Source organism: Dreissena polymorpha, chromosome 14 (genome assembly GCF_020536995.1).
Source record: "Dreissena polymorpha isolate Duluth1 chromosome 14, UMN_Dpol_1.0, whole genome shotgun sequence".
NCBI lineage: Eukaryota > Metazoa > Mollusca > Bivalvia > Myida > Dreissenidae > Dreissena > Dreissena polymorpha.
This window is the reverse complement of record NC_068368.1, coordinates 58,970,677-58,985,552: the sequence shown is the minus strand read 5'-3', so window position 1 is coordinate 58,985,552 and position 14,876 is coordinate 58,970,677. Positions and strand designations below refer to the sequence as shown.

Below are 14,876 nucleotides of genomic sequence, written 5' to 3'. Positions count from 1 at the left end.
TAATTGAGTAATGTCTTAATTCAAACTCCTCACAGCAGTTACTTCCCTTGGGCATTCGCCCAGTCATTAACCACTGCCACCACAAATATCACGTGATCTACATACAACAACAACAGGACAATAATAACAAAAATGGCGGAGACGCAGACGAACATTGTGAAAAATCCGTGTTTATTGTGTAGCAAAACCCAGCATTTTAATTTATATAGTGGAATTCACTCATCTTCATTAATTAGTAAAATTTCATGTTTGGTACAAGTCGATGTTCAACGTTGTATTGATAAAAGGTCTGGTGTCTGCAAGTCTTGCCATCTGAAAATAAACTCTTCTTTTGAATTTGTACAATTAATAAAAGAAAAACTTAGCATTAATGAAGGCGTTCAAAACGCAGAAAAGCGTGGGGCTAGCAGTCCAATTACTCCCCAGTTACAAAAAACTGTAAAGGCTCCGAAAACAAATTTGGGACCTGAAAGTGAGTCTGAATCAGAAACTGTACTTGATGATGAAGAAAAAAGTAATGACGATCATCATTATTCAAGACCCTTGAATGTTCGTTTAAATACACCATCTAAAAGATTTCAATATTGTCACCCAGTAGAAGATGAGACCGTAGTTGCTGATATTCAGTCAAATTCTGTAAGCGTCCTAATGGTGTTACAAAAAAGACCCGATAATGCAACTCATAATAGGCGTTACTTACCCTTATCAATGTTGTTATGCCATGGAAATAATTCAATATGAATTTAAAACACCAGACATTTTCGATCACACTAGTGCCAGTATGATAAGAATTGTTATTATTATGACTGTATTATGTATATTAAATCAACCATATTATAGTGATAATAACACATAAGGAAGGGTATTAGAAACTACCAGTATTACTAAAACAATGGGTTGCATTATAAGTTTAAATAATTGCATCTAAAATTTATGTTGAAATGCATGATTCTTTATAAGTTTACTGTTTAGTATTATTATGCATGAGTATTCATCTGTTATTGTCCATGGTTTGTTCATTGTTTTCAGACAGTTCCAGAAAACATTGCAAACAAGCAGAGTTCTCGTCCCTTCTTCACCATACACCTCTGAAATGGGCTCAGTGACAAGAATCTTGTCAAAACTAAAAAAAATATTTTATCCTCCTAAATGAGTTTAATATGAATTAAACCTGGCATAAATATACAAATAATTTACCTAAAAAGTTCCAAACTTTGAAATATAATGATTGTATTTACATATTTTATACAAAGACCTATAGATAACATATGGTTATCTATAGGTCTTTGTTTTATACAATAAGTCTATTTTTCTCGTAAATATTTTAAAAGTGTAATATATGACAGCCAAAAATTGCTGAATTCTTCATTTCTGCCCTTGTGTTTCAAGAGAGAATACTTTCCATCCAAATGGAGAGAGATCTGGGTTCATATCCCAGTAGGGGCTTAAGATGATGCATGCAATATTTTGTTGTTTTATTTTCTAAAAACAATAAATTAATGATAAAGAAATTAATTTAGTAAGAGTTTTAACATGTAATAATACTATAGTATTCATATAATGAGTGGATTTTAGAATTAGTCATGTCTTGAGTTTGTTTGTCATTATGAACATTTTGTCTTATATCAAATTTTTATAAGTGACATAATACTTAAATTTAGATTTGATAAAAGAATATTATGTTTATAATTAGGTGCTACGAAAAGCTGTTCAGGATCTGATTTTGAAGGAGATCGAGGATGAGGTTTTCCTACTTTCATCCAGAAATGTTGCCTTGTCTAGTGTTCTTATTCGATATCGCAGCATTGAAAGCTTGTTTGAGAATGGAGAACATCTGATCAAGGAGATCATTAGTGAAATGTCAGAAAGGTAAACAAATATTAAAATTTTCAATTAATGTTAAGCATGAATTATATTAGATAAAATCTATTCATCCTGTTATTTTGGGTGATTTATTGCACAAAAAGCATGAAAGATCTTTTATACCTGAAAGCTATTACATTTGTTTCAAACTTCCCAATCCTAATACCTAGTTTAATTTTGCCTTAAAACTTTATCATTTGCTATGACATGATATTTGATGATTATTTTTTTTTAAATAGTGATTGGAAAATCATGCTCTTTAAATGTAAAAATGAAGAGCTCAAGTTTATGCAATCAAAGTACATGTAATAGGATTAAGACATTTCATGTTTTACTGTCAAGCTGAACACACCACTATATGGTCAGGGTAAACTACATTGATTGCCATGTGAGCTTACCTTATAGTGAGAATAGCTCTATGAGCTATTGGTATTGGGGATATGCACAGTTTTATGCATGACATTTTAATCAGAATGGCAATAGGAAGTCCTCTGCTACTTCATACAATTGTTATTTTTACATATTTGCATACTTCTGTACCTATTTTATTTGTAGCTCACCTGAGCACATAGCGCTCATGAGGATCATTTTGGATACAGTGTTGTCTGTCGTCTGTCTGTGCATGTGTAATGTGCGCTAGTTAACTTTTTTGGCATGAACTAATGTCTAGTGGGCCTCTACAAAGATTGTTCAAATTACGAGCCTGGGGCCAAATGTGCAGAGGGGCCCAATGTTATTTTCCCTGTATGTATGTAGTTAAAACTAAAAAAATCTGCACTTAAACCACAGGCTTACCCTGAGATATTTGGTTTAAACATTGTTTATTTGGCCTCTACAAAGATTGATCAAATAATTGACCTGGGGTCAAAATTAGCCCAATTTATTTATTTTTAATTAATTAATTTTTTTATTTAATGATTTATTTTTATATATTTATATAATTGCCCTTGGTTTCACTTTTTTACATAATGCTGACTAAGTAAATACTTAAAAAATCTTCTCTGAAACCGCAAGATTTTGAAATAAGACATTTAGCATGAACATGAACATTGCAATATTGAACTAAAAGAAATGTTACCAAAACTTCTGTTGATATTAAATTATTAGTGGAAGCAGAAGAACAATAAGGATAGCAGCAGCGGGTGTTTAACTGCCAATCTTTTTCACATCTTATAGCTTTTATGTTACAGACTTCCATTCTTGTTTCGTATCATGGCAACCATTGCTACTGGGGGCAAGGAGCTGCAAGGGACAAAAATGGCCCCTGTAGCTACAGCATATGCAGTGCTAATGAACGCACATTCTGACAAGTTGTCGGCATGGCATAGGATGACCACCATTGTGGCCATAAAAGGTCATCTGGAAGATTCAGTAAGTGTTTTGATAAAAATTTATAAATGCATTCTTTGTTATTCACCTGAGCACAAAGTGCTAAGAGTGAGCTATTGTTACCAGCCTTTGCCAATGGACGTTTTGGTGCATTCCTCAACACGATAACTCCTACTATTTGTAAACCTCAGGAGCAAATGTGTTTTCCTTATATGTTCATAGTGAAATCTTTTAAAATCTCAGAAAGGCCTAGAGCTTAAAAATATGGCATTGAACGCCATCTGGTGAATCTTTACTAAGATTTTTCCATAATTTCACTAGAGTAAAAAGTAGCTGTGCTGTGGGGCCAACATGTTTTCCTTGAATTTATATACTATTCTAACATGGCACGCGACTTATTTCTATAGACAAAGAAATAAATCAAGTGTGGGTTATTCTGCAATAAACTATGGGCAGAGCTTAATGTTTCGAAAATAGTTCAGAATAAAAAAAGAGAGGAATAATTGCAGTAAAATGCACGTGCAAAACCCTGCTCTAAAAGAAATGTAATAAATGTAGCATGTTTATAAATGTAATGAATCAACAAATTGTTTATTTTGTGATAAGTGACATAACCACGTCTGCAAATAATGTTTTTTGTTAAGAAACGTACGGTAATTAAGAAAACATTTATGTTATGTCAGGTTTTTCAGTAGCATCAATAAACGTGAGGTCATATATTTTCTACGATTGTTGTTTTCAATGAAAGTGACGTCATTTGCAAAATATTTATGAATGAAAACAACGTCTTATGTTGGTACAATTCAGTGACGTCACTAAATTGTACTAAGAAGGGCAGAGTATTGCAAAATATAGTTCACTGCACATAATGATAATAAAGCACTTGATAGCTCTGTTTTGTTGATAGGAATTGGATATTGCATTTTATTATATTGCATTGAATGTACAGGCGTTAACAAGATTCAACCGCCTTGGTGTTACCATGTCCACAACAACTAAGCTGCGGTTGTTGGATGAAGCCAGCAGTATCATGGACAAGGGCATCGTAAGCCGATTGCAGAAGTCCCCATTAGTCAAGATAACTGGTGACAACTTGGATATGTACATTAAAACAGGCCAGCAATCTCTAGAGAAGTCAAATAGAGACCTTCATCTGTTTGCCTCTAATGTACTGTTCAACAGGGTACAGTAGCCGGATTACTTTGTACCATAATTACATTGTGTATATATCCTGTTCATTCAGATAAAAATCCAGCAAGTTTGGACTGAGTTTTATGTTATGTAACATAATTAAATATAAAAAAAATGCATCAAAAGAGTTTTATTATAAATGTCTTATGTGAATTAATGCCATGAACATTACCTGCATTTGGCAGGAGAAATCAATTTAACGAATTGTTATACCAATTTTGACTTGTACTGGTACCCATTCCCAAAGTATTGAAGGAAATTACTGTTGATCATACATGATTATTAGCCGTGAACTTACAAAATGCATCTGTTACAGATTGCCAGTCCAGATAAATACAGTTTGGTGCCCACTCGAACACCACTGACAGATCTGAATGCAGAAATGTTTCTCCTGAGTGGCAATTACCGGAGTACGCTTGTGAACAGCTACTCTGTAATACTTGGTAATCTGTCCACTATCTTTTTAGTCAAATGGATATATGGCAATGTGGGCATTATGCACGTCATTTCATTTTGTTCATACGTCAAAAAATCTGGTTGCTATGGCAAAATTATTATTTTTTTAATCTGACAATGGTGGAGTCGGTAGTGGACATATATTGCTTGGCAGTTGTCTTGTAATTATTTGTGTTTTTGGTATACTTCTATGCAGATGTAAATAATATTCTAAGCAATTCATTTCATTTTCCATTTTTGGAGCACAGACAAAATTATATTAGGATTTTTTTTAGAAGATTCCAGAATACTTATCAAATATGTTTAAAATGATAGTACATAGCTCTTTTATATGAAAAAAACTGTATTTTTGGCTAAGCAATTTGTCATGAAATCACAATATCATGCTTTTTATGCACCTGAAGGGAGGCATTTTTTTTTTATGCCCCTGAAGGAAGGCATATGGTGATCATACTGTCCAGCCGTCTGTCCGTCACACTTTGCGATTAGGTTTCGAAAAATGCTCATAACTTCTTTGTCGCTTCAGAAAGCAATTTCATTTTTGACTTCTATCAAAGTGTTTATAAGGGACATATATCATCCAATGGTGACAGCTCTTGTTTAAACTGTCTATCGGTCTGTCAGTCAGTATGTATGTCACAATTGTGGGTCATCTTTATATCTTTGTTATTTATGGTTTGATTTAAATACAATTTTATTATTTTGTTTTAAAGATGTTGATAGTGATAACAAATGTTGTTGTGTTTTTTTGTTAAAGGAAGAATTCTTTGTGAGCTAAAAGCTTTCTCTTGGATGGCAAATGCATTGCCAGATCACATTCACCACCCATATCAGCATGAAATGAGTCTGAAGTCAGACATATTCCAGCTGCCAATTATGATGAAAAACGAAGCCAAACATGAAGATTGTGTTGACATTCTGGACACTTATGAGGCAGTTCTCAGTGATTATTATCACAAGGCTTTTGGTAGTAAATTTTGTTTTTTATATGCCTTTTTGAAAAACATACTTATTTTATGATAAACCATGTGTTTTGGCATCCTTTTCTTTGTCCGGAGTATAACTATTAAACTATATGATTTTTTTAAATGTAACTTCATATATGGATAGATCTTATTGAGATGAAGTGCAGTGTACAAGAAACATAAATATAGGCCCTTTAATACTTGAATTGTCTTCCTTTTTAGCTCATCTATTTTTTGAAAAAAAATTATGAGCTATTGTCATCACCTTGGCGTCGGCGTCCGGTTAAGTTTTGCATTTAGGTCCACTTTTCTCAAAAAGTATCAATGCTATTGCATTCAAACTTGGTACACTTACTGCCTATCATTAGGGGACAGGGCAGGCAAAGTTAGATAACTCTGGCGTGCATTTTGACAGAATTATGTGCCCTTTTTATTTTTAGAAAATTGAAAATTTTGGTTAAGTTATGTGTTTAAGTCCATTTTATTCCTTAAGTATCAAAGCTATTGCTTTCATACTTGCAACACTTATTAACTATCATAAGGGGACTGTGCAGGCAAAGTGATGTAACTCTGACTGGCATTTGGACGTAATTATGGGCCCTTTATACTTTGAAAATTTGGTTAAGTTTTGTGTTTTAGTCCACTGTACCCCTAAAGTATCATAGATATTGCTTTCATACTTGGAACACTCGCAAACTATCATAAGGGGACAGTAAAAGGACAAGTTGCATAACTCTGGTTGTCATTTTTACAGAATAATGACCCTTTTTTGACTTAGTAACTTTGAATATATGGTTAAATTGTGTGTTTCGATCCACTTTACTTCTTAAGTATCAAGGCTATTGCTTTCAAACTTCAAATACTTTCATGCTATCATGAGGTTACTGTACCTGGCAAGTTAAATTTAACCTCGACCTTTGAATGACTATGACTCTCAAGGTAAAATTATTAAATTTTGCTAAAATTGCCATAACTTCATTATTTATGATTAGATTTGATTGATACTTGACAAAACTACTCTTACATGACATACCACAATAGACTCCACCCAAACCATCCCCCCATTTATTTTTATTATTTTATTTTTGCAATACCGTCCAACCATGGCACCCAAGAATCCCCTCCCCCCACCCACCACCCCCGCAATTTTTTTTTTGGCATTTTTTTTCCCGCATTTTTGGAAGATAATGTAATAAATGACCACACCCCCACACTATACACCCCTCTTCACGCCACCCCTCCTGCCCATGTGATTGAAATTGAGAGTCCCTTCACCTTTAAAAAGAAAATAGATGAGCGCTCTGCACCCGCAAGGCGGTGCTCTTGTTAATATTTCTTGTCTTATAATAAAGGTCAGGGTCACACTAAGACTTATATATTAATTATTAATAGATAATAATCTGGTCCATATATTTGTCAGACATCAATGGAAATAACTTGACAAATATGTGAAATATATCTTAGGCAAAGTATCATCAGTAATTATGACTCATACATGGTCCTTATCTCAAATGTCAAAACACCATCATGAGTCATCCTCTGAAGACAGTTCTTGTGGTGGTTAAAGGTCAGTTCTGTGAGGTCAAAATTTTATTATTTTAAGGCTCAGAGGATGTTCTTCACAAGTTTGGTGTCACCGTTGGTGGAGACCAATTGACAAGAGTTCGGCTTGAAGAAGCCAAAAACCTCCGTGCATTGGCTACTACACCCAACAAGCGATTTGAGGACCTGCACCCATTTGTAATTGAGTTGTGGCACACAAAGCAAGATTTTTTGGAGGTTTGACACTTAAGTTTCATTTGCTCAACCTGGAAACATATTGTAACTATTTCATTCTCCCAAACGTCTGCATCTGCCTGGGCCAATGTCATACATAAAAAATCAACTATATTTGTATTTTTTTATTTATGGATATTATCTAAAATGAGACAAAACATAAATTTCTTTAATGTTTTTGTTTAAAAGTATTAGATAATAAATGAAAATAACTTAATTTTCAAAATGTTCCTGCAGTCATTGTTATTAAAATTATGTGCACTTGTCATAGTATTGTTCTGAGAAAATTATTCAAAATCAGTTACAATACTTATGTACTTTTTCATTTCTTTCCCAATTAACATTAAAAAACACATCTTATAATTAAAAAAAACTAGTTATGAAAAAAATGCATTTACCATAGTATTGCCTGGGGTAGCGATCAACCTCATTTTGACATGAAGAATTTAATTCATGCGTGTTTGATATCTCATATTCATTTCACCCAAAGATATTTATGAACGGTTACGTTGGTTACTTTAACATAAGAGAATAATCACATGATTTTAAGAACAGCTTATACATGTAAGGATGTAATGCGTGTTAAACTATTGTTTTTAATTAACTTTTTAGAAATGCTTCAAAGCACTGTACAGTGCCTTTAGTGTACGCCAGCCTGGTACGCTCTATTATTTCAAGTCCAATCTGCAGCGCACAGATATCAACGGAAAGGTGAAGGGAGGCTTCAAGGCACACCATGAATTCCTGTATCTTGTCGGAACAGCTATGGTTACTGAGCAGTTCCTTCAATATTTTGGTATGGAAAATGTTGAGTCGGAACCAACCAAAAACATGCCCATTATGAAAAAAAATCTTTCAGATAGGCGCATTCAAATATTTGAAATGATGGAAAAATTTATTGCAGAGTTTGGATATTTGAAAAACTGTACTGATGCAGATGCACAAGAAAATGACAGTGTATTCAAATATTGTTCTAATCTTTGTCACTGGGTTGTCCTTTTGTTGAACTTTGAGGATGTTGTACGGGAGGGAGACTTACAAAGAATTGTGCCTTCTGTCATGTACATGATGCAGTTCTTCTTGTCTCATTCAAAGTTATCAAAATACTTTGAGGAATGTCTAGACTTTGTTATGAAATGTGAGTTTTTATTGAGTCCTTTAGACAGAGTCCGTGTTTTAGAAGGCGCATTTGCAAATCTGCGAGGTGGTATTGGCAAGAACATTGAAAGTGATCTTGTGCAGGAAAACTCAGTAAGAAATCAGAAAGATCTTATAAGAGCTCTAGGTGCTAACAAAACAGACCAGGCAATATTGAGAGCAACAAGGTCAGCTGACGTTATTGCTGAGATTTGCTCCAAGATTGACAATTCTCTTTCATTGAAAAAGCAAAGCAGCAAACATTCATGTTCTAAATCTTTAAAGGATGAAGCAGTCATTGCCAAAACTCTAAGAAAACTAAAGCCTTTTCAACGGACAGAGGGACGTATTTGCCAAGGTATTCCTAATATCCATGGTTCTCCATTAAATAGAATAACTAAAGAAGAATTTAGCAATAGGGTCACTGATGTTATGTGTAGACTGTACTATGGACAAACAAGAAATGGATCATATGATGATCCACAAGAATGTTCAGATGAGGATTAATATGCCATACAAAGGGAAATATTCTAAAATGTTGGCAATTTGTATATAAATCTCGACAAAATACGTTAAACATATTGCCATCTATCCATGTTTCAAGTTTCATGAAAAAATATTTATAACTTAAAGTTATTGCAGTATCCACCATTTTCAGCAATATTTCTATACTATGTGTTGGCATTGCAACCAGATTTCTTGACATAGGATCATAATGAAATGACGTGCATAAGCTCCATATTGCCATCTGTCCATGTTTTATGAAAAATTATGAAGAAGTTTTAAAGTTATTGCTGGATCCAGAAAAGTGTGACAGACAGACAGACTCACAGACAGACGCAAACCATAAGTCCCATCCGGTTTCACCAGTAGGGGACAACAAAGTCGGAGACAAATGCCCCAAAAACAGGGCATTGACACAGAATGTTTTTGCAAACAAAATTAACCATAACAATTAATTATATTAGTGTGAATAGGTGTTATAATGTTATAAATATTTGAATACACTGTCATTTTCTTGTGTGGGCTGTCTGCATCTATGTTATGTAATCATTGAGTATGTTCATTAGCTATAGCCTGTACCTATACAACTCAAAATTTGTTAAGGCTCACTATGTATTTTCACATTATCTTCAATGTAATTTAATTTAAATTGTTATTTTGCAGGTTTTGGTATTATATTTTGTGTTTTTGTTTTTATTTTTATGCCCCCCTTCGAAGAAGAGTATATTGTTTTGCACATGTCGGTCGGTTGGTCTGTCGGTCCGTCCACCAGATGGTTTCCGGATGATAACTCAAGTATGCTTAGGCCTAGGATCATGAAACTTCATAGGTACATGATTGATCATGACTGTCAGATGACCCCTATTGATTTTCAGGTCGCTAGGTCAAAGGTAAAGGTCATAGTGACTCGAAATAGTAAAATGGTTTCGGGATGATAACTCAAGAATGCTTTGGTCTAGGATCATGAAACTTCATAGGTACATTGATCATGACTGGCAGATGACCCCTATAGAGTTTCAGGTCACTAGGACAAAGGTCAAGGTCACAGTGACTCGAAATAGTTAAATGGTTTCCGGATGATAACTCAAGAATGCTTAGGCCTATGAACTTCATAGGTACATTGATCATGACTGGCAGATGACCCCTATTGATTTTTAGGTCACTAGGTCAAAGGTCAAGGTCACAGTGACTCGAAACAGTTAAATGGTTTCCAGATGATTACTCAAGAATGCTTGCGCCTAGGATGATGAAACTTAATAGGAATATTGATCATGACTGGCAAATGACCCATATTTATTTTTTAGGACAAAGGTTAAGGTCACAGTGACTCAAAATAGTAAAATGGTTTCCAGATGATAACTCAAGAATAATTAGGCCTAGGATCATGAAACGTCATAGGTACATTGATCATGACTGGCAGATGACCCCTATTTATATTTAGATCACTAGGTCAAAGGTCAAGGTCACAGTGACAAAAAACATATTCACACAATGGCTGCCACTACAACTGACAGCCCCTATGGGGGGCATGCATGTTTTACAAACAGCCTTTGTTATGTTTTGATTTATCATTGATTCGTGACGCTGGCTGAATCTAGCTAGAGGTGAATTTCGAAATTACACGTACTATAAAAAGTGATCCTTAGCAAATTTTGAGTAGTATATGTAACAATAAGCCACTGAAATAGAGGTCATCTACTGTCCAAGGCCAATGCATCTAGATTATGTGTAGGTCAAGTTTTAATATTGGTCATGCAGTGTCAAAAACTAGGTCATGTGGTCAATTAATGCGTTTGAAAGAATGTTTGTACGAACTATAACTATGTCATATATCGTTAGATTTTAAAATGACTAAGTACATTTGTTTACCATAATGGGACGGTGTGAGTTCAAAGGTAAAATCCAGGCCATAACTTTATCGCTTATGGTAAAATTTATAATCATTTGGCATATTTCTTCACCATAATTTGACGGTGTGTCAGGGTCACACTCTGAGCTCAAAAATGCTTGACCTACCATAACTATGTAAAAAATGGCCATTAATGAGCTGTTCCGGGCCATAACATTGATGTTCATTGCGAGATTTTAAAATCATTTGTTGCCCATTATTGGACAGTGTATCACATGAAAGAATTATGTCGATATCTCAAAGGTCATGCTCATTTGAAAACAATTTACATAAAACACTTGATGGCAAAGTGACACAGTTTCTGTATGTTTATTAAAGTGACGGTTTATGGTTTTATGCTTAAAAGTATGCTACAATTTTTGTTTAACACTAATGATTATCTAGGAAAAAACATAGATCTAAAATGAAATAGTGAAGAGACGCGTATGTCCAGTTAGAATATCTAAGTGAGTTTTCATGTACAGTTATTATTCTCAATGTCAAATTTGTAAATATCACAAAAAATCTATGTTCAGTAATTAGTACATTATCTTAGAAAAAAAATTGATCTTAAATGAAATAATGAAGACACGCATATGTCCAGTTAGAATATCTTAGTGAATTTTCATGTACAGTTATCATTCTCAATTTCTAATTTTCAAATATCATAAAAAATCTCTGTTCAGCAACTAAGTACATTGTAATGGATGCATTAAAGTTTCAGAAACAAGATATGTTAAGAAAATCAAATACGCTTATTTGTGTATATAACAATATTGTAATAAGAGCAAATGTGCATGTTTCCAATTTACTCATGTTTATATGTTTCTATTCATTCCATTATATATGTATATGCACATAATTTACAAAGTAATGCACATTCATATTAATTTATTTATTTACATCTAAGCAACACTATACATTATACAATTCACATTTATAAATTAGCATCAAATTTACTATCACAATTACATGACAAATAATATACATGTACTATTAGAAAAAAAGTTGATTTGATCCTGTGACATAAGGGATACATGTGATATGTTCTCATTTGGTCATTATAGTAATCACGGATAATGTACATGTATACATGTATATGGCATAAAATCAAATCACAACATAATATCCAACTTGTTAAAATTTTAACTGAAGTGCCACACCTGGAAGACCTCACACATCTATCAGCAATATTTATTTAATTTATTTTAATTATACTAACACAGCAAAAACCCTGGGTTAGCCCCTTCAAATGAAAAAGTGTGATTTGTGACATACCCTGCATGCAACCCAAAAGTTACGAAGTCTACACGTATTCTCCTTAAATATCTTGATACATTCAAGAGTAAGAACGAAGAGAGGATTGTTAACTAGGTTCTCTTTCAGCATAAAAATAGTCATAACAGAAACTAACAGAGATTAAAAGGTAACTAAAACATGCTAGATTTTCTAGACTGTTACCTTGGTTAACAAACTCTCTCATAACCTTTTAAAACATAAAAGAAATATATACAAATTCTTATAGAGCTACATGTATGTAATTAAGTAGAAGTTTGTGCCTTGTATAAAATTACAAATCTAAGTTGAAGTATATTATAACAGGTTTTGGCTGTTCTCTTAGTTAAATCTAAGTTGGAGAAAACAAATACACATTTTTGTTCATCTGACAAGTGAATAAAATCTTTATTAATTTGAATGGCATTATCATATAAAACAGTTCTTAATGCCTCATAGACTGGACACTGTGTCAAAACATGGGTATCAGTTTCAACGCCTGATTTACAAATAGGACATATACGTTTATTTAATGTAACGTTTTCATATGTCCCTGTCTCTAATCTAAGAGGGGCAACGCCACATCTCAATTTTTACAATGCTGCTCTATGCTTAAAAGGCATTGCTATGCAACAACAACAACATTTATGAGCTCTTAAGCATACAATTGCTTTTAAGCAATATGCATTATACATAATACACAAGTGTAACGACCTGGATGATAATTATTATAATTAGGTAATAATTATAAAAATTATGTAATGGAGAAAGTTAACAAATATTTTACTGAATCATAACATAGGATATGCCTTCTAACATTGATAATGATGGTTGTTAATAAAATAATGAGACAAAGAGTACATTGTGCTACATTATAAGTTTCATTTTAACATTCATATTGATTACTGCTCATCAAGTTCTTGGAAAAAAATAGTATATATAGGTAAATTAATTTGCTTAAAAATTGTTCCTTAAACAATTCGCATTATATATATATTTTGAAAGATTAATGATTTCTTTCTTATTTTGTGTTTTCATTAATAAATCAAACTTATTTAACGGTGGCCATCTTTGATAAAATGACTTTAAATAAGTTTTTCTAACATCTTTGTATATTGGACATATTAATGAGAAATGGTATTAGCTTTCTACGACATTAAGATTACAAAATTTACATTTCCGATTATCCTGATGAATATTGTGGTATCGACCTCGTTCTATTTCTAATCTGTGTGATGATAGGCATAATTGAGTTAGTGCTATTTTAAATTGTTTCGTTGTAATGATATCCAGATATTGTTCTGTATTAAACGTGTCCTTGATGCGGCAATATGTATTTAGTCTTGGTGAATTATTGAATTATCTCACTGTACCAGTATTGCTTGTAATGATCGAATAATCGCTGTTTCATTAGATAAGTATATGTAACCAGTATTGCTTGTAATGATCGAATAATCGCTGTTTCATTAGATATGTATATATAGATGTGTTCAGAGTTTTCTGTCAGGGTTTCTTGTTCAGTACAAACATATTTTTCTGTTTCAAATTCATGTTTAAAAAACTGATATGTACTAATATATTAATCTACCATATGTAATGTGTTTTAACTATATTATTAAATTAATTACACAATTTGAATTAATTTCATGCAACCTTCAACCTTTTTTACTTCTTCGACTGGACTTAAATAATCTTTATGTACAACGCAATAATAAGTGTGTCTTGAATGAAGAAAGGTCTTGATTTAAACCACATCAATTTAATTATGGTTACAAGTTTAAACAAGATACAAAAACAATTATGTATCATTTTACAAATCAATCCTTTTAAATGTATGATCAATATGCACACAACATGGTAAGGTTTGATCAAGTAAACAAACTGCATATTTCATAATTATGTAAAGAGACTTAAAGACAAAACCAAATTATTTATCATTTGCAAGTTTTGTTAAATAACAAAGTTTGCATTTACAAACAGAGTGCAGTTTACAAATATTATCAATTTAAATTTATGATCAATATGCAAACAGCATATTAAGATTTGAACAAGTAAAAAAACTTTGCACATAAGTCATTTCATCAATTATGTAATAAGACTTTGAGACAACACCCAAATATGTATCATTTTCTAGTATTGTTAAATAACAAATTTTGGATTTACAATAAGAGTGCAGTTAACAAATACAATCAATTTAAATTTATGATCTATATGCAAACAACATAGTAAGATTTTATCAAGTAAACAAACTTTGCACATTTCATATATAACGACAGTTAAAAACAGCTACTTTTGTTAATAATGTAATTATGAATTACATATTCATCCTATTACTGTCCAAAAATCCTTTACTCGATTCAATAGTTTTAATTGCATAGATATTTAAAGCTAATCTTAGGCTAGCCTTAAATCCCTGAAAATGTGGAATAACTTCTTTCTTATTGCATTCAAAACTGTACTTTTCAACTTCCATGAAATGAAAAAAGCAGTTG

General features: G+C 32.6%; 1 protein-coding gene across 1 annotated transcript; it reads left to right on the top strand.

Moving 5' to 3' along the window:
- Positions 1 to 1,301: 1,301 nt before the first annotated feature.
- Positions 1,302 to 14,430, top strand: LOC127859024 (uncharacterized). Its single transcript, XM_052396409.1, has 7 exons — positions 1,302 to 1,869; positions 3,054 to 3,234; positions 4,142 to 4,375; positions 4,700 to 4,826; positions 5,597 to 5,806; positions 7,408 to 7,583; positions 8,193 to 14,430. Exons 1-7 carry the CDS (start codon positions 1,859 to 1,861, stop codon positions 9,222 to 9,224), a joined length of 1,971 nt encoding a protein of 656 aa, XP_052252369.1. The 5' UTR covers positions 1,302 to 1,858; the 3' UTR covers positions 9,225 to 14,430.
- Positions 14,431 to 14,876: the final 446 nt, after the last annotated feature.

Coding starts and splice junctions, on each gene's coding strand:
- LOC127859024 (XM_052396409.1), top strand. Junction 3,235..4,141: donor AAGGTCATCTGGAAGATTCA/GTAAGTGTTTTG, acceptor TTGAATGTACAG/GCGTTAACAAGATTCAACCG. Junction 7,584..8,192: donor CAAAGCAAGATTTTTTGGAG/GTTTGACACTTA, acceptor TTAACTTTTTAG/AAATGCTTCAAAGCACTGTA.